The 25,703-nt window shown below is 37.9% G+C and overlaps 1 protein-coding gene across 2 annotated transcripts in view; it reads left to right on the top strand.

The window, feature by feature from the left end:
- SNRK (SNF related kinase) overlaps positions 1-25,703 on the top strand; it is a 70,919-nt gene that overhangs the window by 33,307 nt on the left and 11,909 nt on the right. For both annotated transcript variants that reach the window (XM_032298117.1, XM_032298116.1), the window contains one exon: positions 22,261-22,402. In XM_032298117.1, coding sequence (XP_032154008.1) covers positions 22,261-22,402 — 142 coding nt within the window. The remainder of the gene's footprint in view (positions 1-22,260; positions 22,403-25,703) is intronic.

Here is a 25,703-nt window from a genome sequence, read left to right as displayed (position 1 = left end):
CTACATTAAAATATTACTCTTTGCCTGCTCTAAGTAAACAAGGAATAAGAGAGGAACATCCTCAACTTTATAAAGAGAATCTACAAAAAACCCACAGGTAACATCCTACCTAATGGTGAAAGACTGAATGCTTTTGTCCTATGTTGAGAAACAAGGCAAGGATATACACATAATCACTTTTACTCAGCATAGTACTGAAAGTTATACAAAGATAGGAAAAGAAGAAATAAAACTGTCTCTGCTTTCAGATGACGTGAATGTCTACATAGACAATCTCATGGAATCTACAGAAAAATTCCTGGAACTAAAATGAATTCTGCAGGATCACAGGATATAAGATCAATACAAAATCAATTGCATTTCTATAATACTGATCATGAGCATGTAGATACCAAAATTTACAGTCATGCCAAAGAAAGTGAAATACCTAGGTACATATCTAACAAAACACATCTAACAACAAAAAAAATACTAAATAGAAATTAAAGAAGGCCTAAATAAATAGAGAAACATATGTTCCTGAATTGAAATACAACATAGTATAGATGCCAGTCTTTCCCAAATAGACCTATAGGTTTAACATAATTTCTATCAAAATTCTGCAAGGGTTTTATAGACATAGACAGCATTATTCTAAAATTTGTATGGAAAGGCAAAGAACCTAGAATAACTAAAACAATTATGAAGACAGTAACAGAGAAATCACTACTGCAAATACTCTGGAAAATAGTTTGACAGTTTCTTATAAAACTACATATGCTCTTAGCATATAATCCTGCAATTGCATTCCTGGGTGTCTGTCCCAGAGAAATGAATACCTGCATTCACAAAAATCTGTACATGGATGTTCACAGTAGTTTTATTTATAATAGCCATGAACTTGAAATAGTCCAGGTGTTATCCTTCAACACGTGAATTGTTATACTGTGGTGTATTCATACCATGGAATACTATGCAACAATAAAAAGGAATAAACTATTGATAACAACTTGGATGGACCTCAAGGGGCAAAATCACTCAACTCAGTTTATATGGTATATAGTTCCATTTATAAAATTCTCTTAAGATAACGAAACCGTAAAAATGGACAATAGATTGGTAGCAGAATTAGAGAAGGTGGTAGGTGGTGTGCCTGTAAGATAGCATGAAGGAGCCTTATCCGTAGAAATGGAGCATACACCTTCCATAACCCAGCTGCCAAATGAAATGTCATGTACTCTGAAAGATGCTTTATACATCTATAATGTTACACTTGTCATGTAAAACCAGAAGGAAAAAATGAAAATCTTTTCCTAAGCTTCCTGAAATTTCACACACCTGTAAGTAACAAATATTTCAGAAATCACAATTAAAAATTGATCTGGCATAAACCCTCTGTAAATAAAAAGACTATTTAGAATTAGTAAAGATTGTTGAGCATGAAATGTTTATGGGAGGTAGTCTATACGTACCATATAGGTGGGTTTTTCAGTCATTTAAAAGTGTTTTAGAGGCCTGAGAAATATGATAGAAATCCTTTATCTGTTTTTGATTTTCCCGACAGCATTTTTAGCTGTGGTGCTTATTGTTCTCACTGTGCTATAAGGCTCAGATCAAATGAAATAGATGTTGGTACTATTTTGACAAGTATAATTTATTCTACTGTAATAGTGGTAGGGTAAGATTTAAACTGGTGGCTCTCAGTGGTCACCATCCATCAGTTTCACCTGGGGCAGATTTTAAAAAATACCTATGTTGTCTGGGCCCCACTCTCAGAGATTGTGATTCAGATTGACTTGGTTTAAGCTCACATTCAGAAGCTTCCATAGGATTCTAATATGCATCCAGCCTTGTTTACTGCTGATTTTAACCTATAGAATCAAATATTTTTAGATATTAGCAGAAAAAGATATTTTCAACATTTTAAATTCTGATGTTCTTTAAAAATTGTTTTTAACTTCTTTAAGTTTAAAGAGTAAATGGGACTATTTCTTTTTTGACGTTGATAATTAGAGTTTAATTTTTTTTCTTCTCTGCCTCCCATTTTTAATCACACTCTCTGCTCATGTAGAGATAAGTGAAAACCACATTTTAGACCCCTTGGAAATTTTTTCTGATGTGTGTCCTCAGAACCAATGTCTGGAACTTCAAGCTAGACCCCCGTTGGGGACTCCTCTGCATTGACTGCTTGTCCTTTCCTCTCCTCTGAGGACCCCAGAGGAGACTGTCCTGCCTGCTTCCTTTCCACTGCCATTCCCTGGAGCTTCTGATTAGTGCCCCTGGTCCTCTGCATGTCAGATTGCCTCACTGCCTTATTCCAACTCATTTTCTTGGGTACACGGAACCTTTGCAGTTTGCTAAGGGCTCTTAGTGCTTTTAACTAGAAAGGGATTTTTTGTTTATTTGTTTTAAATGAGCCCTTAGTGCCTCCTATTCCCTTCCTCTAAAATCCTGTGTAGAATGACAAAGGTGTGCACAATTGATCATTGTAAGTTCTAGTATCTGAACAAAAACCAAATTTAATATTTATATAAATTTCAAAGCAGAACTGTGGCACTGAGTCTGGGTATTTTGTCTGAGTGTGTTAATGGGGCTGACTGGCATGAGTGTGCGTATTTTAGAAAGCAAGAGAAAGGAGGGATTTTAGAGGCAGGTTTTCTTTCTTTTGTTTCTTCTACCACAGTTCTCTGATGTGGAAAGTTCCAGATGAGAGGAGGATCTGAGGTTTGGGCAAGAGTAAGTCGAGAATTGCAGTGGGGAGCAGCTGTAAGGAGAGAATTCTTGGGTCAGCAGACTGAGGTGGCAGTTTCAGGTAACCCCCACTCATAAGGAAAACAATGTTTTACTCTTTGTACAATTTAAGTTGGATCATGTCATTCCTCTGCTGAAGACTTATTTAGAGACCTTCTATTTCACTCTGAATCAAAACCAGCATCCTCACCTTGGCCAACACAGCCCAAAAGATTGGCATCCCATTATTCCCAGACTTCCTGTCACTACCTTCCCAGTTGCTCCCTTAGCTCTAGCCATGCCACCTCCTTGCTGTTAGGCACACTCCAGGTCCGGTCCTGCCCCAGGGCCATCTACCTCCTCTGCCTAACCACTCTTGCCCCCATGTCACCCCTCAACAAGGCCTCAGCTTCCTCTCCAGAGGTGTAGGGCCCCAGCACTGCCTATTCTCCTTCCCCACTTCACTTGCATCTCTGGGCTCTGTTACCTCCATTTGTGAAATGGGGTTCATAGTTCCTGCGTTTAGGATTGTTGAGGGGATTAGATGACTGAATACATGTAAAGTACTTAGCATAACACCAGACACAAAATTAGCCTTCAGTCATCAGATGTTACTGTCTCAGTGCTGCTGCTTTGGGAAACATCAGAGGATGCTTTATGTTTCTATGGCATTGCTGCTGTGGTCCCAGAGAGACCCTTAACATTAGAGCCTAGCCTCATTTTCCTTTCCTGCCTCCTTTTCAATGTGGGAGGAAGAGCAGCTGAAGTGCCCTTGTTCCTTTTGTAAATTTGTCCTCAGGGGAATTTCTGAAATGTTGGCTGCCATGGGAAAATGGGGAGGAAGGGCAGGCCTAGGACCTTTGCTCTTGTGTTTTTCTCCTATGTTGTTTTTAGTTGTATTTAGGTTTTAGAGTGTTAGGTTATTTATGTTTAGGGAATAGGTTAACTTCTAAAGTAGGGATTATTCTTTCTTTTTTAAAATGTTGATAAAAAAAAGAAATGAAAGTCTTGGTGTTTATTTGATAGCAGTTTAGTTTCTTAGAATTTCAAAAGGGCTTTCAAACCACTCAAAACAGTAGCTTTTAGTACAGAAATACATATGGAAACTGAAACAACTTACATTCACCTTAGGTCATAACATAGGAAACCTTTAGGGAGTTTAAAATATTACATTTTCTTTTTCTTTTCTTTTCTTTTTTTTTTTTTTTAAAGCTTTTTGAGGTAAGAAATGTATGCCTGTTGAAGAAAGATAAGTTTGCAAAACAAAAAATCAGCAGTTAGAGCAAACATAATAAATTTGGACTCCTGTTATTTGCATTACATATTGCGGAACAGACTGAACTCTAAAAGGTATTTTAGTGTTTTAAAATATACTAAAGAATCGAGCCAGGCACGGTGACGCACACCTTTAATCCCAGCACTTTGGGAGGCCGAGGCGGGTGGATCACATGAAGCCAGGAGTTCAAGATTAGCCTGGCCAACCAGATGAAACCCCGTCTCTACTAAAAATACAAAAATTAGCCAGCAATGGTGGTACGTGCCTGTACTGCTAGCTACTCGGGAGGCTGAGGCAGGAGAATCGCTTGAACCTGGGAGGGAGAGGGTGCAGTGAGCTGAGATCCTGCCACTGCACTCCAGCCTGGGCGACAAAGCGAGAATCTGTCTCAAAAAAAAGAGAATCAGCTTGTTTGTTTACACTCAGGCTGCTATGCTTGATCACTCTCTTGTGCTCACTGAGAGGGGCCATGTGAGACTAGTTAGTGACTGGTCTCAGTTCCTGGGGAATGCCTGTCCTGGCACATCAAGAAGTTGTATGTGTGGTGTTGATCTATTAGCCTTATAGAAGTGTAATAAATTATTTCCATTGTAGTATAAGCAGTGCCTAATTTGATATTTTTAAATTTTAGTTCAGAATTATTTTAAACTCTGAAACCCAATAAAAAAAATGTAGGTTTTCAGCATTTGTAATACTATGTCTGGTGAGTAGGAAAACAAGACCTTTTAGAGTGAGACCCTCTTTATAGAGATACCTAAATCTTGGCACCTGGGATGCAGCCAGGCACAGAATAGGCATATTATTTTGCTGGATAAAAATAAAAGAGGGCCTGTGGATGGCTAAAAAAGGAAGATGATGAAGTTGGGGGAGCACGTGCCCTGACTGCCCTTTCTCTTTGGAATTGGATGGGGCAATGCCAAGTCTGTCTCACTCCAGATGGCTCACTTGTCCCCCTTGCTCAATAGTAAGGTCCTTGAGAGAGGTCCTTGAGAGAGGGGACTGTGTGTTTGTTTATATTTTGTCAGTGTCCTGTCGCCTGGCAAACAATATTTATTTAGATTAATAAATGTTACAGAGATGAACCAAGGAAATGAAGATTACATTAATTGTGGTAACCCTCTGTGGCTCTTCCTGATCTCTTTGCTCATGTCGTAATTCCTTTCCCTTGCCTTGTATATGTCATATTTAATGAGTCCTACACTCTTAGAGGACCCAGTGAAAGCTGTGGTTCCTGTCTTCAGAAAGATACAAACATATGTTTTGGGTTGGTTTCAGAGGTGTTTATTGACCACTATGAAGCCCTTTCTTGGATCTGATCTTGCAAGTTGATGAGGTTGAGTAAAAAGTGGACCTATAACTATTTTGATAAGCACAAACAGTTTTGAAATAAACTTTGGAACATAAAATACAAGTGTAAAATGTGTTCTTATTTTTGTACCTTTGGATACTTGATTCTTTCATTGTTGTTTTATATGCTAGATCTCCTATTTTCCCTCGTTGTAAATTTCATAGGTATGACTTGAATAGGAGATTGCAGTGGAAAATTGGAGATAAAGTTATAGATGGGGCTGTTTCCAGAGGAGACACCAAGTCATTGGGTACCATAATGTTTTTATTTCCTAAAGTCAAATAGACTTGGAGATGTTTGGCATATTTTATATGATTTTCTTAAAAACCCATTTTGTAGTATTATCAGAGTTTGTGTGTATCAACTCTTCACTGACATTTGGAGGCCCTTGTTAAGAGTTTAAAAGAGACTTAACATGGATTGGGAGCTCCAGTGGAAGGAAGCCCCTCAGATGGTGTGACTGTGATTCATCACCGTGTTTCAGGTTGTGATTCTCAGTTTTGTATTCAGTAGTGATTAGTTTCCAGAGGACTGAAACTGGTTTAGCAAAGCGTCTTGTGTATACACTAATGTATATACTAGAATACCAATCAGTTGATTTATAGTGAGACATACTAAATATTTGTCAACAGCAAGCTTGCATTCTTGTATCAGAGTAGCTGGGGTTTTTTTCCCCCAAGTTTTACCTATTTTCAGAGTTTTAATAAGATATTTTACCAAAAAAAGCCTGTTTTATTAGTGTATAACATAAGTTGATTAGGTTTGATCGTTTTTAGGAACATTCATGATCCACTGAAACTCCTGAGGTCATACTTTAAGATTCTTATATGGATTTTTGCTTTAGTTCTAGAAAGGGCTCTTCATGACTTTGAATTTTAGCTCATGTATTCCTGTTACTCCCAAAGCTTTACAAATATAATTTTTTCAAATTTTTTTTATAAGTTATTATAGCAGAATTTTCATTTGGCTGAAACCCATTATATTCTACCTGGAGGCAAAAGATTCCCTTGGTTTTAGATTAGTTCTAGTTTTGTACTCACTTATCAGTTTGTGAGATGAGGTACCTTGCTCTCTATCCCATACAAGGCTGTATTATCAATATCAGTAAAAAACTTGATACGAATTTCTTGGATTTACCATCTAGCTTCAGTTTCAAAATGAATTTATTAATTAGTAGAGGCAAGAATAGAGAACTTGAGTGTCCCCTGCCTTTATAACCTTGGACTCTTCCAGCTGTTGTAAGGGGGTAAATGGAGCAGCTTTTCACATGGTAAGGAGACTTTCCAAAATTGTTTTTGTGTTACTTTATGTAAGATAAATGATCTTCAGAATCCTTAGCTATCAATAAATCTCATCAATTAGAGGACTGTTGATCACTTACCAGTTTTTGAGTTGTCCTAAACACATCAGAGCATCAGGAAGCAAGCAAATAAAGACTCCTTGTAGATGAAATGGACTGTCCTGTATTTTGCTTGTAGCTGTCATTCAGGGTCTTACTCAGACCCTTACTTAGTTAATTTTACATAAAATTCTAGCAAGTTCAGTAAATTTCCAGCTGTCAGCTGATAGGTAACATAAGGACCTCCTAAAGTCAGGTGCCCTGATTGATAGCAGCAAGATGAGAAAGAATCATGAAATTATAATCGAAAACTTATAACACACGGAGTGGACCTCTCCTTGCCACCTGGAGTCCAAGTGTTTAACAGTGCTTATGGGCACTTCTGGAGGTAAGGCGAGGCACCTGCTTGCCATGGAAGCAGCTCTAAAAGGAGAATCTTTGATGGAAGATAAGATGGAGGCATCTTTTAAAGCCAGGTGGTTGTTATTTTCTGTAGGAGTGAAAGAACAGAGGTGAATTTTGGCAAGGCCCAGGACACAAAGTGCAGTGATGCTGTCTCATGTATAGATTGTCCCTTTGTTGCCAACCTTTTAGATTTCATTATGATGACATCTCAGCACCTAGCACAGTGCCTGGTAAATAGTGCTGCCGCACATTTGTTGAATATACATATCAGTGTCTGTTTTGTGGCTTTTTGGCTTAGAGACCGATGCCCTCACGGGCACCTCTGTATCTTAGTATGGTTATTCAGCTGGTCATTCTGAGTGGTACAGAAAAAAGAACAGGGTCTGCTAATTTAAAATTCCTCCATTATTAGATTACACAAGAGGAATTAGTAAATTGACTGGAAAAATTCAACATTTGGAGAAGAAATAATTGATTCCTACATATGTCATATGTCAAAGTAAATTCCAGATGAATGATTTATATATGAATAATTAATAAAACAGCGAATATTTATATGATCTTGGCCTTTCTAAGCAAGAGTCATAAGGAAAAGAGTAATAGCTTTGATTACAGTTTATGGATGTACACATATTTGAAACAATTATAATGCAAACAAATTGGGACAATATTTGTAATATAGGAAATGGTTACTATTCTTAATGTAGAAAAGAGTTCTTACAATCAATGACAAACTCCACTATAGACAAATGAAAAGAGAACTTATTAAGTAATTTATATAACTAGCCAGTAGAAGAAGAAAAAGTTTAACCTTGCAAATTAAAATTAGAGTATTCAGGACTTAGTAGAAAGGCTACAATGATAAAGACTGTATTGGCAAAGGGTAGATGGGTAGATCAGTGAAATAGAATACAAGTCCATAAATAAACCTACACAAATGTGGCCAGTTGATTTTCAGCAAAGGTGCTAAAGCAATTCAATGGAGAAAGGGCAGTTTTTCAGGAATTCTGTGGCAACAGTTGGATGTCCATATGCAATAAAATGAACTTGATCAGTATCTCATGTCATTTATAAAAACTCAATCTGTGTCATAGACCTAAATAAAAAATGTAAAAGTATAAAATTTCTAGAAGAAAATATAGGGGATCTTTGCAACCCTAGCTTAGGCAAAGATATTTTGATATACTACAAAGAGCATAATCCAAAAAGAAAAATCTGGTAAACTGGATTTTTATCAAAATTACCTCCTGCTCCTTGAAAGATGCCGTTAAGCCACAGACTAGAAGATACTTGCAAATCATATATCTGATAAAGAGCTTGTTTACAGAATGTATATATATTTTTAAAAAACTCTCAAAGTTCAGTAACTAATTAAAAGGCAGCCAAATTTTAAAATGGGCAAAAAATTTTTATGCTAATAATGGACCAAAAAAGACATAACATGGCAGATAAGCACACGTAGACGTTTCACACCATTAGTCATTATGGAAATGCAAGTTAAAACCACACCTGTTAAAATAGCTAAAATTTTAAAAACTGACAGTAGCAAGAGCTGGCAAGGGTGTGATTTGAGCAGCTGAAATGCCTATACATTTCTGGTAGGAATGTAAAGTTGTATAACCAGTTAGAAAAATCACTTGGCAGTTTCCTAAAAAGATAAACATACACTTATCCAGCAGTGACCCGGCATACTCACTCCTAGGCACTTGCCCAAGAGAAATGAGACTTTATGTTTACACAAAAGCCTGTACACATTTTTCATGACTTTATTCATAACTGTCCCAAATTGAAATACATTGTGGAACATCTACACAATGGAATACTGCTCAGCAGTGAAAAATGGTGACCTGTTGATGTGTACAACAACGAGTGAATCTCAAAAGCATTATTGAAAAAAACTGGATTGCAAAGACTGCATACTCTGTGACTCCATTTCTAGGCAAAACTTACAAGGACATAGAATAGCTGTGATTGTCAGGGGCTGGGCTTGGGGAGAGGTTGACTATAAAGAGGCACAAAGGAAATTTTGGGGTAATACAGCTGCTCTACATCTTTTTTTAATATATTTTCTTGCACATCAGGTTATGGGGTACATGTGCAAAACATGCAGGATTGTTACATAGGTACATACATGGCAATGTGGTTTGCTGCCTCCATCCCCCATCACATATATCTGGCATTTCTCCCCATGTATCCCTCCCCAACCTCCCTACCCTGTGCTGTCCCTCCCCTATTCCCCCACAACAGATCCCAGTGTGTGTGATGCTCCCCTTCCCATGCCCATGTGTTCTCATTGTTCAACACCCGCCTATGAGTGAGAACATGCAGTGTTTGATTTTCTGTTGCTGTGTCAGTTTGCTGAGAATGATTGTTTCCAGCTTCATCCATGCCCCTACAAAGGACACGAACTCATCATTTTTTATGGCTGCATAGTATTCCATGGTGTATATATGCCACAATTTCCTTGTCCAGTCTATCATCGATGGGCATTTGGGTTGGTTCCAGGTCTTTGCTATTGTAAACAGTGCTGCAGTGTCTTTATAGTAGAATGATTTATAATCCTTTGGGTATATACCCAGTAATGGGATTGCTAGGTCAAATGGAATTTCTATTTCTAGGTCCTTGAGGAATCACCACGCTGTCTTCCACAACGGTTGAACTAATTTACACTCCCACCAACAGTGTCAAAGTGTTCCTATTTCTCCACATCCTTTCCAGCATCTGTTGTCTCCAGATTTTTTAATGATTGTTATTCTAACTGGCATGAGGTGGTATCTCAGTGTGGTTTTGATTTGCATTTGTCTAATGACCAATGATGATGAGCATTGTATCATGCTTGTTGTCCTCATAAATGTCTTCTTTTGAAAAGTGTCTCTTCATGTCCTTCGCCCACTTTTGGATGGGTTTGTCTGTTTTTTTCTTGTAAATCTGTTTTAGTTCTTTGTAGATTCTGGATATTGGCCCTTTGTCAGATGGGTAGATTGCAAAAATTTTTCCCATTCTGTTGGTTGCCAGTTCATGCTAATGATTGTTTTTTTTTTGTTTTTGTTTTTGTTTTTTTTTTTTGCTGTACAGAAGCTCTGGAGTTTAATTAGGTCTGATTTGTCTATTTTGGCTTTTCTTGCCAGTGCTTTTGGTGTTTTAGTTATGAAGTCCTTGCCTATGCCTATGTCCTGAATGGTTTTGCCTAGGTTTTCTTCTAGGGTGTTATGGTGTTAGGTCTTATGTTTAAGTCTTTAATCCATCTGGAGTTAATTTTGGTGTAAGGTGTCAGGAAGGGGTCCAGTTTCTGCTTTCTACACACTGTTAGCCAGTTTTCCCAACACCGTTTGTTAAACAGGGAATCCTTTCCCCATTGCTTGTTTTTGTCAGGTTTTTCAAAGATCAGATGGTTGTAGATGTGTGGTGTTGCCTACAGGGCCTCTGTTCTGTTTCATTGGTCTATATCTCTGTTTTGGTACCATTACCATGCTGTGTTGATTACTGTAGCCTTGTAGTATAGTTTGAAGTCAGGTAGGGTGATGCCTCCAGCTTTGTTCTTTTTGCTTAGAATTACCTTGGCTATGCAGGCTCTCTTTTGGTTCCATATGAAGTTTAAGGTGGTTTTTTCCAGTTCTGTGAAGAGGGTCATAGGTAGCTTGATGGGGTTAGTGTTGAATCTGTAAATTACTTTGGGCAGTATGGCCATTTTCACAATATTGATTCTTCCTAACCATGAGCATGGAATGTTTTTCTGTCTGTCAGTGTCTTCTCTTATTTCATTGAGCAGTGGTTTGTAGTTCTCCTTGAAGAGGCCCGTTACATCCTTTGTTAGTTGTATTCCTAGGTATTTTATTCTCTTAGTAGCAATTGTGAAGCAGTTCATTCTTGATTTGGCTCTCTTTAAGTCTGTTATTGGTGTATAGGATTGCTTGTGATTTCTGTACATTGATTTTGTATCCTGAGCCTTTGCCAAAGTTGCTTGTCAGTTCCAGGAGATTTGGGGCTGAGATCATGGGGTCTTCTAAATATACATCATGTCGTCTGTTCCTCTTTTCCTAATTGAATACCTTTATTTCTTTTTCTTCCCTGATTGCTCTGGCTAGAATTTCTAATACTATATTGAATAGGAGTGGTGAGAGAGGGCATCCTCGTCTAGTGCCAGATTTCGAAGGGAATGCTTCCAGTTTTTGCCTTGCCCATTCAGTATGATACTGGCTGTGGGTTTGTCATAAATAGCTTTTATTATTTTGAGATATATTCCATCAATACCTAGTTTACTGAGAGTTTTTAGCATAAAGGACTGTTGAATTTTGTCGAAGGCCTTCTCTGCATCTATTGAGATAATCACGTGGTTTTTGTCTTTGGTTCTGTTTATGTGATGGATTACATTTATAGACTTATGTTGAACCAGCCTTGCATTCCCAGGATGAAGCCTACTTGATTGTAATGGATAAGCTTTTTGATGTGCTGTTGCAGTTGGTTTGCCAGTATTTTTTTGAAGATTTTTGCATCTATGTTCATCATGGATATTGGTCTGAAGTTTTCTTTTTTTGTTGAGTCTCTGCCAGGTGTTGGCATCAGGATGATGTTGGTCTCATAAAATGATTTAGGAAGGATTCCCTCTTTTTGGATTGTTTGGAATAGTTTCATAAGGAGTGGTACCAGCTCCTCTTTGTATGTCTGGTAGAATTCGGCCATGAACCCATCTGGACCTGGGCTTTTTTTAGTTGGTAGGATTAATTGCTGCCTCAACTTTACCCCTTGTTTTTGGTCTATTCAGAGTTTTGACTTCTCCTGGTTTAGGCTTAGGAGGGTGCAAGTGTCTAGGACTTTATCCATTTCTTTCAGGTTTACTGGTTTATGTGCATAGAATTGTTTGTAGTAATCTTTGATGGTAGTTTGTCTTTCTGTGGAATTGGTGGTGATATCCCCTTTATTTTTTATTGCATCTATTTGATTCTTCTCTCTTTTCTTTTTTATTAATCTGGCTAGTGGTCTATTTTATTGATCTTTTCAAAAAAGCAGCTCCTGGATTTATTGATTTTTTTTGAATTTTTTTTGGTGTCTTTATCTCCTTCAGTTCTGCTTTGATCTTAGTTATTTCTTGTCTTCTGCTAGCTTTTGTATTTTTTCGATCTTACTTCTTTCGATTTTGATGATAGGGTGTTGATTTTAGATCTTTCCTTGCCTCTCATTTGGGCATTTATTGCTATAAATTTTCATCTAGACACTGCTTTAAATGTATCCCAGAGATTCTGGTATGTTGTGTCTTCGTTCTCATTGGTTTCAAAGAACATCTTTATTTCTGTCTTCATTTCATTTTTTATCCAGTCAACATTCAAGAGCCAGTTGTTCAGTTTCCATGAAGTTGTGCGGGTCTGAGTTAGTTTCTGAATTCTGAGTTCTAATTTGATTGCACTGTAGTCTGAGAGACTCTTTGTTACAATTTCTGTTCTTTTGCATTTGCTGAGGAGTGGTTTACTTCCAATTATGTGGTTAATTTTAGAGTAGGTGTGATCTAGTGCTGAGAAGAATGTATTTGGGGTGGAGAGTTCTGTATATGTCCATTACGTTTGCTTGGTCCAGGTCTGAGTTCAAGTCGTGGATATCCTTGTTAATTTTCTGTCTCATTGATCTGTCTAATATTGACAGTGGAGTGTTAAAGTCTCCCCCTATTGTTGTGTGGGAGTCTGAGTCTCTTTGTAGGTCCTTAAGAACTTACTTTATGTATCTGGGTGCATATATATATTATATATTTAGGGTGCGTATATATTTAGGATCGTTAGCTCTTCTTGTTGCATTGATCCTTTTACCATTAAGTAATGCCCTTCTTTGTCACTTTGATCTTTGTAGGTTTAAAGTCTATTTTTTTAGAGATTGGGATTACAACTCCTGCTTTTTTTTTTTTTTTTTTTTTTTTTTTGCTCTCCATTTGCTTGGTAAATCTTCCTCCATCCCTTTATTTTGAGCCTATGTGTGTCCTTGCATGTGAGATGGGTTTCCTGGATACAGCACATAGAGGCTTTTTCACTTTTTATTCAATTTTCCAGTCTGTGTCTTTTGATTGGGGCATTTAGTCCATTTACATTGAAGGTTAATATTGTTATGTTTGAATTTGATCATGCCATTTTGATACTAGCTGGTTGTTTTGCCCATTAATTGATGCAGTTTCTTAATTGTATCAATGCTCTTTAACGTTTGGTACATTTTTGGAGTGGCTGGTACTGGTTGTTCCTTTCTATGTTTAGTGCTCCTTTCAGGAGGTCTTGTGAATCAGGCCTGGTGGTGACAAAATCTCTCAGCAATTGCTTGCTCATAAAGGGTTTTATTTCTCCTTCACTTATGAAGCCTAGTTTGGCTGGATATGAAATTCTAGGTTGAAAGTTCTTTTCTTTAAGGATGTTGAATATTGGCCCCCACTCTCGTCTGGCTTATAGGGTTTCTGCCAAGAGATCCGCTGTGAGTCTGATGGGCTTCCCTTTGTGAGTAACTTGATCTTTCTCTCTGGCTGCCCTTAGCATTTTTTCCTTCATTTCAACCTTGGTGAATCTGACGATTATGTGCCTTGGGGTTGCTCTTCTTGAGGAATATCTTTGTGGCATTCTCTGTATTTCCTGGCCTTGAATATTGGCCTGCCTTGCTAGGTTGGGGAAGTTCTCCTGGATAATATCCTGAAGAGTGTTTTCCAGCTTGGATTCATTCTCTCCATCACATTCAAGTACACCTATCAAATGTAGATTAGGTCTTTTCACATAATCCCATATTTCTTGGAGGCTTTGTTCATTTTTTTTTCACTTTGTTTTCTCTTCTTGCCTTCTTGTTTTATTTCATTGAGTTGATCTTCAATCTCTGATATCCTTTCTTCTGCTTGGTCGATTCAGCTATTGAAACTTGTGTATGCTCACGAAGTTCTCACGTTGTGTTTTTCAGCTCCATTAAGTCATTTATATTCTTCTCTAAGCTGTTTATTCTTACTAGCATTTCGTCAAACCTTTTTTCAAGGATTGTAGTTTCTTTGCATTGGGTTAGAAGATGTTCTTTTAGCTCAGAGAAGTTTATCCATCTTCTGAAGCCTGTTTCTGTCAATTCATCAGACTCATTCTCCATCCAGCTTTGTTCCTTTGCTGGTGATGAATTGTGATCCGTTGGAGGAGGAGAGGCATTCTGGTTTTGGGTGTTTTCATCCTTTTTGTGCTGGTTTCTTCCCATCTTTGTGGCTTTATCTACCTGTGGTCTTTGTAGTTGGTGACTTTTGGATGGGGTCTCTGAGTGGACATCCTTTTTGTTGATGATGAAGTTATTTATTTCTGTTTTTTAGTTTTCCTTCTAACAGTCAGGCCTTCCTGCTGTAGGACTGCTGGAGGTCCACTCCAGACCCTGCTTGCCTGGGGATCACCTGCAGTGACTACAGAACAGTAAGGATTGCTGCCAGTTTCTTCTCCTTTTATCTTTGTCCCAGAAGGAAACCAACATATGTCAGCCTGAGCTCTCCTTTATGAGGTGTCTATTTGGATATATGGAGGTCAGGGAGCTGCCTGAGGAGACAGTCTGTCCCTTATAGGAGCTCAAGTGCTGACCTGTGAGCTCCGTTGTTCTGTTCAGAGCTGCTGGGCAAGTATGTTTTAAGTCTGCTGCAGCAGAACTCATAACTGCCTTTTTTCCCAGGTGCTTTGTCCTGGGAAGGTGGGGCTTTATTTACAAGTTCCTGATGTGCTGCTGCCTTTTTTTCAGAGCTGCCCTGCCCAGCAAAGGAGGTAGCCTAGTCACAGTCTGCCAGCAGAGGCATTGCTGAGCTTCTGTGGGCTCTGCCCAGCTGCTGTGTGAACTTCCTTGTGGTTTTGTTTATAGAGATATAGTTAGAACTGCCTCAGTAATTGTGGTCTGCCTCAGTAATGGCGGACTGCCTCTGTAATGGCAGAATGCCTCAGTAATGGCAGATTTCCTCAGTAATGGTGGACTGCCTTGGATGTGGTGGACTGCCTCGGTCGTGGCGGACTGCCTCGGTAATGGCGGACACCCTTCCCCCAGCAGAGATGTACTGTCTGGGGTCCAGCTGAAAGTTATAATCCTACATGGAATCAACCAGGTTGTGTATTTATTGTAATTCCTAGAAAGATAATACTGATTTAATATGGGAAAATAAGCTGCATACATTTTAAAACCACAGGTCCAATTTAGGTGTTGTGCATGGAGAACTAGCCAAAACAAACATTTCAAGAACTAGTATTTTGAATTATGAAATTTACTATATTAAATTTGCTATTTAAAGTTTATTTTTATTTATCCTCAAGTGAACAAGATTCCTGGCAAGCTTAAACATTTTAGAGAAACCAGCATAATGTGTATTTTGTAAAAGGACATACCTTGCTTGACTTTTATCCCAGTGCCCAGAAAACTTTGTTTCATTAAACTTTTTTTGCTTTTTGAAAGAGAACCCATTTTCTTAGCCTGCCATTTGTGTTGATTTTTATCAACTGGTATTTTAAAAGCTTGTATATTCATCTTATGTTAGCACACCTCAGCCTCATGCAAAAGACTGTGTTTTTCATGGACACAGGGAGGGGAACATCAGACACAAGGGTATGCTGCGGGGCGGGGGGCCGGGGAGGGACAGTGGGAGGAGGGAGGTTGGGGAGGGATAACACTGGGAGAAGTGGCTGATGTAGGTGACAGGGATGGAGACAGCAAACCACCATGGCATGTGTGTACCTATGCAACAATCCTGCAAGATCTGCACATGTACCCCGGGACTTAAAGTACAATTAAAAAAAAAAAAAGACTGTGTTTTTAACATCCACCTAACACCAAAATACCCCATTAGCTATCAAACTCAAACATTTGGTTGGTATACACTCCAAATTTATAAAATGCTAACCCATGTATTTCTCTAATCTAGTTGCATTTGACTAACTAGACAAATAGAATTGGACAGTTTTAGGTGTGGTACTAAATTTAAATGTTTCTACTTTGTAGTTCGAACTTAGGCATGTAAGCCTAAAATTGCATTGCATTTGTCATAATCTTGTGGGAAATTTGAAATGTGAAATCACTGCTTGAAACTAAATTTAAAAAGTCAGTCTGTATCTCTGGTGAAGCAGTTCTCCAGTGAAGCAGTTCTCCAGTGGGTGCCACCTTAGATGAGTATCCATATTGAAACTCAGCTAAGCAACCATCAGAGGATTTGAACCAGGTCTTGCTGAAGCTTTAGTCCAGGCATGCTATTTTCATTAGGTCATGCTGAAAGAAATCGTCCAAGTATGATGTTTTCACCATCTTATCTTTCCCTTTTCATTTGTAAAGTATTCTTTCTGACTGGTACCAATATCAGGTTTGTAAAGTGATTTATGAAGGAATGCTGAGTTGGAAGGATGTCTGCTGGTTGTCTGATTTAGATTTTGTGAATGTGTGCAATCTCACAATATGTGATTGATAACACTTTAACTTCTTGAACTTTTTCTGTTTTACTTGAAAAAACAAGTTTGCACAGGGCCTTAAACAGCTGACTGAAGTAAACTGCAGCTTATTGTCAATGATTTATCCCACCACAGTCTGCTCTGAGCATTTCTTAGTTTCTCTTTCTCTTAGCTTTTTTTTTTTTTTTTTTTTGTAGGATTGGGAATAACGAGCACCTTCCTCTCTATCCTAAAACTGCTTCAGCTGCCTTTTGAGGGGCCGCCCACAATATTTGCAGAACTCTTTCCAATTTCAGGTTTTCATTCAGCAAACTTCTGTTGAGCAGGCCCTAGCTAAGTGTAGACTAGGGCCTGATCAACAGAAGGCCCTATTGTGCACTCAAGGAGCTCCGAGTAATGGAGGGAAATAGAGTATCTGTAATCACAGCTCATTGTGATGATGCTGAAATTGTTAGGTAGGCCAGGTTTCCAGGTTTTGGAGGGCAGTGTGGGGAGACCTTGGGGAAGATGAGGATCATCAGTGGGGGCATTGGGGGATTTTAAGCATGTGATAGAATTGGCAGTGCCTCCTTGATCTGGAAGTCAGAGGACCCTCAAAGTAGGGATTCTCGGATGTCTCCTAAGTTTGCATTGTACCGATCAGGGTAGATGGGGACAAATAAATTTAGGGGAAAAAAATGATGAGCTTAGATTTAGCAGCATTGATTTTTGGAGCCCCAAAGAGACATTTAGATGAATTAAGGTCTGGGAAAGGAGTGTTTTAAAATAGGTATCAGATGATGGCATTCATTCTTTTTAAAGGAAAAAACATTTCCCTGTTAAATAATAAAGCCTTGCTTCTAACTAGAGTATTGACAAAACTAGGAATACTAGACATATCAGAAAACAGATCTTAAAAACTTGTCCAAATTCTTCATTTCTTTTCTGCATCTTTCTTACGCTCTCCAAATGACCTGACAGCTCTCTACTTTCAGAATGCTTTCTTAGTCATGTTCCTTAAAACTAACCACTGATCTTGTTTGGAACAAGAAAGAATCTGTAGTAACCAGAGCTCTACATGATTTTGAATGCAGACAAGTAGTTCTTCTGTGTAAATAGGAATTCAGATGGATAAGCATGAGCAATTAGGTTTCTGAGTGTCCTACAAAAAACAAAGGTCCTAGGTTTTATTATAGACCTCCTGGGACCTACACACTTCTGGAACAATACTTGCTATTCTAAGAAAGCATTGCCTTCTACATCAGTATTAGGTCATATGTCAGTGGCTTGTGACCCTTGTTGGAACTGAAAAGTGATTGCATAAATCCTGGCAGCTGTAACTGGTGTTGTAAAAGCTGCCCCCATTTTATCTGCTGGTTTTAGAACATTCTAGTTCTGTTGCTTCTTTCATGACTTACGGCTATACTGATAAAAGGAAACAAATAGAGGTTTCTACCCAAAACCCTTCTTCTGGTCTCCCCATTTTTATTATTTTTGAATCCTCCCCTTTTGCTGTATAGATAATTCACTTTAGAAATGACTTTTTAGGAAACCTCTCAGTAGTCTTGAAGTCCCTCCCCACCCTGTTGGCATTTGCTTTTCCTCAAACGAATGATTCACATGTTCTTTTATTCTGTTTTGTTTTCATCTTTTATTAGCCTACCTAAAATGAACTTTTTCATATAAACTCTATACAACCCTAGAAATAGCATAATTCAATTATATTATTATATATAGACCTGCTGAGTGTTAGCCAGATAAGATTTCAGTGCTCATTTCTGCCACCTTATTTCCAGCTAGATTGAAGGCAGCCAGTAAGGGGGACTAGTAACTCCCATCCCTTATATCATCAAAAACTTCATTATCTCTCCACACCTTCCACAGTTCCATGAGTTGAGTTTTTTTTTTCTTTTTCTTTTTTAAACCAAGCCAATACATTTATTAAATGTTTTCTTTTTTCATTTTTATTAACCAAGTGCCATAGCTGTGTCTGAAACAAAACATAACACTTCAGATAGTAGTATCAATATGAAATAATATGAAATTTGTTTCAGATGGTTGATGTTTGTTAACCCGTGGATCTTGAATATGAATAGACAATTCCATTAACATTTTTCAGAAATGAAAATAGCGTAAGGTCCCCTCTATGTTTCACTCCCTTACACCCCCATCCCCTATGTACGGTTTCAGTGGTCCCTTGCAGTCTTAGGATCTCAATCTGAGAATGTGATCTATACATTAGGGGTTTGTAGTTTTATTAACATGTTTTATTTTCTTACGGAAAAAGATAATTTAAAATATTCCCTAAAATAAATGGTTTTCTTTTCCTTTTTTTTTTTTTTAACAGATGGGATCTGGCCATGTTGCCCAGGCTAGAGCACAGTGGCTATTCACAGATATGTGGTTTAGCACACTGTGGCCTCAAATTCCTGGATTCAAGTGATCCTCCCACCTCAGTCTCCCTGGTAGCTGGGACTGTAGGAATGCACCACTGTGTTCTGCTTAAAATGAATGTTATAGTAAGACAGGTACCACTTCCCATCCCCATTTGTTGGGGAATATGGAGGGTAATTTTTGTTGATGCCATTCTTTGTCCTATAATACTGGATGTCAAGATCCTGAATCATCACCTTTCTTTTAAACCTGAATTACCAAGAATAAGAAGCTTTCCCTGTTTCTTCTCTCTCCCATCTCAAACCTTGTTGGCCTTGTGCTTCCTTGAACTTACCTATTGTCTGTTTCCCATATCTGTTTCACTGGAGCATCCCTACTGGCATGGGAGGCCTGTAAGGGCAAGGGCATCTCTCATTCATCTCTGTCTGCTATGCCTGGAACAGTGCCTGCCACAGAGGAAGCAGGGCAGGGCAGCAGCAGCCACCTTTGAATGTTTTCTTTGTGCTGAATTCTTAGCATAGATTCTGTTTTAATTCATTTAATGCCCACAGAAGCTTTACAAGGAAGTGGATTACTATTAGTACTCACATTTTAAAGATGGGGAACACATTTTAAAAAGATTTGGTTAAAGTCATAGCACTCTGTTTAGTGGCCTGTTTTTATCTCTTTCCTTTGGCCCTTGGGATGAAAAAGTAAAATAATTCAAAGACAAAAGTAAAGTAAGAAGAGAAATAAGTATTGAAAATAAATATATGGAATAAATGGCCCCTTGAATAATCATTGTCTCAGTAGGAGAGTCATTTGCCCTCTCTGAAACTTAGTTACCCTGCTGTTCTTTTCTAGTTTAAATGCTTCAAATTAGTTCATTTAGCTTAGCCAACTACTTGACATAGAATTGTATTTCTAAGTTTTTCAACCTTTTGGCATTTCTATATTTAGAAATTATTTCAGCCCTAACTGGAAACTGTGGGACTGTGTATTTATGCTACTTTTCTTTTTTATTCTTCTAATCATGTGTCACATCATAACAAGCAATGTGTGTTAAGGTGATTAGACAAATCATCCTGAAGAGAAAATTTCCAAATAATTGGACTTCTTCTTGTTTGTGAGGCTAATCTTTAACAGAAAAAGAAAGTTTTCTTTAGTCAAATAAGAATGTTGAGTAATTGTTCATTGCTATTATTCATTATATTTTTAAAACATTATTTTGAATAATTGCTTTCTCAGATAGCCATTATTAGCGTGGACAAGAGGTAAAAAACGAAACGCGTTTATGTACAGTTATAGTAAGAGATAATAATGTAGTTAAACTCATTTTATAAAAGTTGATATTTTATAGGACTTATATAGAAAGATACAAATTTGTTGCATTTCAGATATATATGTATTAGTGGTTAGGCGTGTTTATAAGTAGTCACATTAAATATTGTCAATATTTGAACAATAGTAGAAAAAGTTTTTGGCTACCTGGATTTTTATTGTTTATGTATTTTCATTGTACGCCATTTAAAATCACTCCTTTCTTTGCTATGGGGGGGATAGCCAAGTATATATTATTTTTTAAAACTTGGTAGGTTTTTCTTTTTTTTATAATGGACATAGTTGGAAAGGTGGAATTTACTGTGAATTTCTAGAACATAACTTTTTGTAAATGAAGGACACATGTAATAAAGGGAGAATAATTGTAATTGCTACTTGTTCACAGTGGTGGGTTGGGAGTTGGGACAAGTGACCTAAAATAGCAGATTCAAGTGGTACAAAGAGAAGATTTAAGTTAAACATCAACTGTATAAATTTCCTTTAAAAATCTTACTAAGGTACTACTAGGACTGGAGTTGTAAATTATTTTCACTAGCTATTTAAAGAATACATATGACTAGTCGCCACTAGTAAGATTGTTTGGTTTTTGAATGGGGATGGCCCTCTGGATTCCAAAGTTAAGGCAAAGAAGTGACAGTGAATGGAGTGGACTCCTGAGTCAGTTTGCTCTCCTGGGTAATAGGTCAGATAATGCATGTATTCAAAAAGAAATGTCAGACCTCTTAGGGATACTGCAGAGCCAAAGGTTTGGACTGAATGATCATTAGATCTCTTTCATCTTCATTTATGTCAATGTTTAATTTCAGCCTATTTTTTTTTGATGTGTCCTTAATTTCCATCAGAGTATCCTTAGTAAAATTTATTGTACATATAAAAAAATCACATTGTGTGTAACTTTTGGGTTTCTGCCTTCGTTGCCAATCTTTGTGTAGTTTGAACCAAGAAAAAGATGTTTTATTAAGTTTTAATTCTCTTGGAAGATAATATGGAACCTACATTATTTTGGGTGTTTTAAGTTTAAATGGAAACAGCAGTTGGGTGTTAACAGATGTGATGACAAAGGCCATGTGACCTGCCCTTCCATTCTCTTTTAAGCCGTTTGTGGTTTAGAATGCTTCTTGAATTGGTTTCTTATTATGTGAATGTTTATAATATCATGTCTGTTCTTTAGTTTCTGGAATGAATGAATGATTCGTGATGCCCTTCCTAAGTCCTTTTCATCTTAAAACTTTTTGTCTGAACAGAAGATCATTTTCCTGTATGATTGATAGGTTTGCTTTTTATTTAATGCTGAAAGAGGTAAGGAGTTGTTACTGTCAGAATTGGTCTAATGGTAGAGTTGGGAGGTCCTTAGACATCAGCTAGGCTAGTCTTACCATTGGTACAGAAATGCCTTATGCAGAATTTTAGACAGATGTTTGTCCCACCTTTGCTGGAATACTTTTAGTGATGGATAACTCACTACCTTTTCCAGTACTGTAATGGCTCCATGGAGTAGTCCCCATTACTAAGCAGAAGTGTGCCTCCTGGTTACGTATACCTTCGGTCCTAGTTTCATCCTCTGGAGTAATATGTAACCAGTCTTTTTCCTGATTGACTATATTGATGGCCATGTTTCTTTCCTCCTTGAGTTTTAATTTTCTTGTCTATAAAATGACCATGAGTTACATCACCTGGTTACCTCACTAGCATTAAAGGGTAAAGAACAACTTGAGATAATTGTGACCTTAAGCAAAATTCTTTTCAGGTCTCGGAGTATTAATATCTTAGTTTTATTTCAAGCAATGTGTTGTCCGTTGGCTTGGGCACCTGGATAGGTACTTTCAGTTGATGTTATTGCTATTAACAAAGTCATTAATTTATCTTTATTGAACATGCACTGACCATTCACTATGTACTAGCACTTGCTATAAAAACAGTGAGGAAGACAGACACCTTCCCTGCCATACTGGGGCTTCTTTTCCTTCATGTATGTTTGTACTTTAAGATATAAATGCTTTTAAATGCTCAAGATGAAATAATTTTGTTAGCCCACTTTTAATGTTTTTGGTTTTCTAATTAGTCCAATATTTAAAAGTATGTCTTTGATTTATAGATATTTGGAGTCTGGGAGTGATCCTTTTCATGTTGGTGTGTGGGCAGCCACCCTTTCAAGAAGCCAATGACAGTGAAACACTGACAATGATCATGGATTGCAAATATACAGTACCATCCCATGTGTCAAAAGAGTGTAAAGAGTAAGTAAAAAAATATATATATATATGTGGAAACCTTAAGGACTCAGATTAAAACCAGAAGTGTTTAATTACATTAATATGTCAAGAAAATTTGAGAGGATTCTGCTTCAAAGATTCAAGCATCTGGGTTCATTTTAAGTTTTGAATTTAATATTTCTGCTGTTTTAAGAGTGTTTGGTGAGGAGGAGATTAGCCCCCAGATATGATCTGAAATTTAATATTGGAGTACAAAATGTATTCATCTATTTCTTATTCAAGAAATCTATTACCTGCCTCTTCAACCTCCAGGAGTGGTGGTTATTTCATTTGAAATGAAGAAATACCATGGGAACTACCTTTCTCTGCATGAGCAAAAAGCAAGACCACCTGGAATTGTTTTAAGTTGCAGAGAAGAGTTAGGGGCATTTTCCTTCCTGAATAGACCATCAACACACTATTTTAGGATTTACATAGTATGTCTCATAATTTTGTTCACACACATCTCCTGTCAGTCGACTAAAGAGCTGTTTTGGTTTATGTGACTATGGGAAGCCAGCAACAAAAAGTATACGCAGGTTGATTATTTGGAATTTAAAGTAGTACATAGTACTATCATATGTGTAGTGACAAATATAGTAATGGAATAGAACTGTTGGAAGTTCAATATTTCATTGGCATTGTAAGTGACATTTTTTAATGAGCTCAGTTTAGCTTATAGCCATTATTTAAAGGACTTTGCTGTAGAAACAGTTTTCAGTTTCTCCTCTCAACTCATAAGAAGGAAATCCGATTGCTTGAGAAATGTTTTCTCTAAATAGCTCCATCTCAGGTGGATGTTTAAGAACTTAGGTATTCAAACTCTGGATTCAAATATTGACTTCTCCCTTTACTAATGATGTCAGAGTGGTAGAACCTACCATATAGGGTTATTGTGAAAATTAAATGAATTAATATGTGTAAAGCTCTTAGCTTGGTCATTAGCACATAGTAAACTGAATATTGATGATGATTATTTTTATCATGTTACTGTTACTATTCTGTACTCCAGGAAGCTGGGCAATTGTCTGTGGGCATATGTTGTCTGCATGTTGGATGTTTGTAATTCATGTTGTAATTCAAGGAATATTTCCACAGCTTCTACGGAAAAGAAAAGCTTATTTTTATATTGATATATATCATTCAAATAAGTATATAATGTATATGTAATAAAATGAATACCTATGTATGCATTATCTAACTTAATAGAACAGCTCCTAGTATCTTAGTAGCTGTCTGTGTCCCCCTCCTAAAAGGATTTTTTTTTTTTTTTTTTAAGACAAAGTGTTGCTCCGTTGCCCAGGTTGAAGGGCAGTGGCATGATCTTGGCTCACCGCAACCTTCACCTCTTGGGCTCAAGCATTTCTCCTGCCTCAGCCTCTCGAGTAGGTGGGGTTACAGGCACGTGCCACCACACCCAGCTAATTTTTGTATTTTTATTAAAGATGGGATTTCACTGTGTTGGTCAGGCTGCTCTCAAACTCCTGACCTTGTGATCCACCCACCTCAGCCTCCCAAAGTGCTGGGATTACAGGCATGAGCCACTGTGCCAGGCCCCAGTAATTATTTAAAATAATGAGCTGGATGCAGTGGCTCACGCCTGTAATCCCAGAACTTTGGGGCACAAAAGGTAAAAAGAAAAAAAAAACTGAAGTAGGACAAACATAAAGCATATAAAAAGATGGCCATAAATAGATCTACAATCTATCAGTGAGTACAATAAATGTAAATGGAATAAACTCTCCATTAAAACACAAAAATGATCAGATGGGATTAAAGAAAAACTCAGCTCCAGCTGGTTGTAAAAAGATGTATTTAAAACCAGAACAATGGAAAGTTTAAAGTTAAAAAAAGGAAAATGATATAGCACACAAATGGTAACCAAAAGAAGACTGGTGTGGCTAAAATTAGACAGCACAGAATGATTTTTTTTTTTTTAACAGAGTCTTGCTCTGTCACTAGGCTGGAGTGCAGTGGTGCAATCTCAGCTCACTGCAACCTCCGCCTCTTGGGTTCAAGCAATTTTCTTGCTGAGCCTCCCGAGTAGCTAGGACTATAGGCACGCACCACCACGTCCAGCTAATTTTTGTGGGATGGAGGATTCCTTTTCTCTTTTCCTCCTCTCCACTCCTCTCCTCTCTCCCCGCTTCCTCTCTCCTCCCCTCCCCTCCCTTCTCTCTTCCTTCCTTCTTCCCTTCCCTCCCTTCACCCCCCTCCCTCCCTCCCTTCCCTCCTCCATTTCCTCCCCACCTTCTACCCTCCTTCTCCTTACTCCCTCCCTCTATCCTCCCTCCCTCCTTCCTTCCCTCCCTCTCTTTTTTTTCTTAGACAGGGCATTGCTTTGTTGCTTAGGCTAGAATACAGTGGTACAATCATACATAGCTCACTGCAGCCTCCAGCTCCTGGGTTCAAGTGACTGTCCTGCCTCAGCTTCCTGAGTAGCTAGGACTATAGACTATAGGTGAGTGCCACCATGCCTGGCTAATTTTTAAACTTTTTGTAGAACTGGGTCTCACTATGTTATCCAGGCTGTTCTTGAACTCCTGGTCTCAAGAGATCCTCTAGCCTCTGCCTCTCAAAAGTGCTGGGATTATAGGCATGAGCCACCACGCCCTGCCAAGGTTTTTCTTTTTCCCTTCATTTGACTGTCACACGGCTTCTCACTATGTTGCCCAGGCTGGTCTGAGACTCCTGGGCTCAAGCAGTCCTCCTGGCTCAGCCTTCCAAAGTACTGTGATAACAGGCATGAGCCTCTGCACCCAACCTCTTTATTCTCTTTTTAAACAACACAAAATCTTTAGAATATTTTAACTGCCATCCAATATTTTAATAACTTTTTCAAATGCCACAAAGTAGATATAATTATCATTCTACATGGTTAAAAACTGCTTATGTTTACCCAGGTGCTTGACAGAAACTGTTTGCCCTTCCAAGTGGTATCACACTATTCTGTCAAAATTAAATTCTTTAGAATTTGTTTTGATGAGCATGTGTTGGTGATAACAGTTATTTGGAATGTCTTCATGTTATGTATGCTCCTGAAAGACAGTTTCATTGAGTATAGAATCCTAGATTGATAGTTATTTTCTCTCAGCTCACGGAAGATATTATTCCACTGTCTCCTGGCATCTGTTATTGCTGTTGAGAAATCAGCTGTCCATGTTATTATCATGTTGTCTCCACATAGGTGTCCTGTCTTCACTTAGGCTGCTTTAAGATTTTCTGTTTATTGTGTTTAGGATATGTTAGGCTTAGTGGTTCAGGATTTGTGCTTTTTGATGAATTT

This window comes from Sapajus apella, unplaced genomic scaffold, assembly GCF_009761245.1.
Source record: "Sapajus apella isolate SASKATOON/1434 unplaced genomic scaffold, GSC_monkey_1.0 scaffold38, whole genome shotgun sequence".
In the NCBI taxonomy this organism is placed as follows: domain Eukaryota; kingdom Metazoa; phylum Chordata; class Mammalia; order Primates; family Cebidae; genus Sapajus; species Sapajus apella.
The sequence above is the reverse complement of the archived record's forward strand: the minus strand, read 5'-3'. Positions and strand labels throughout refer to the sequence as shown.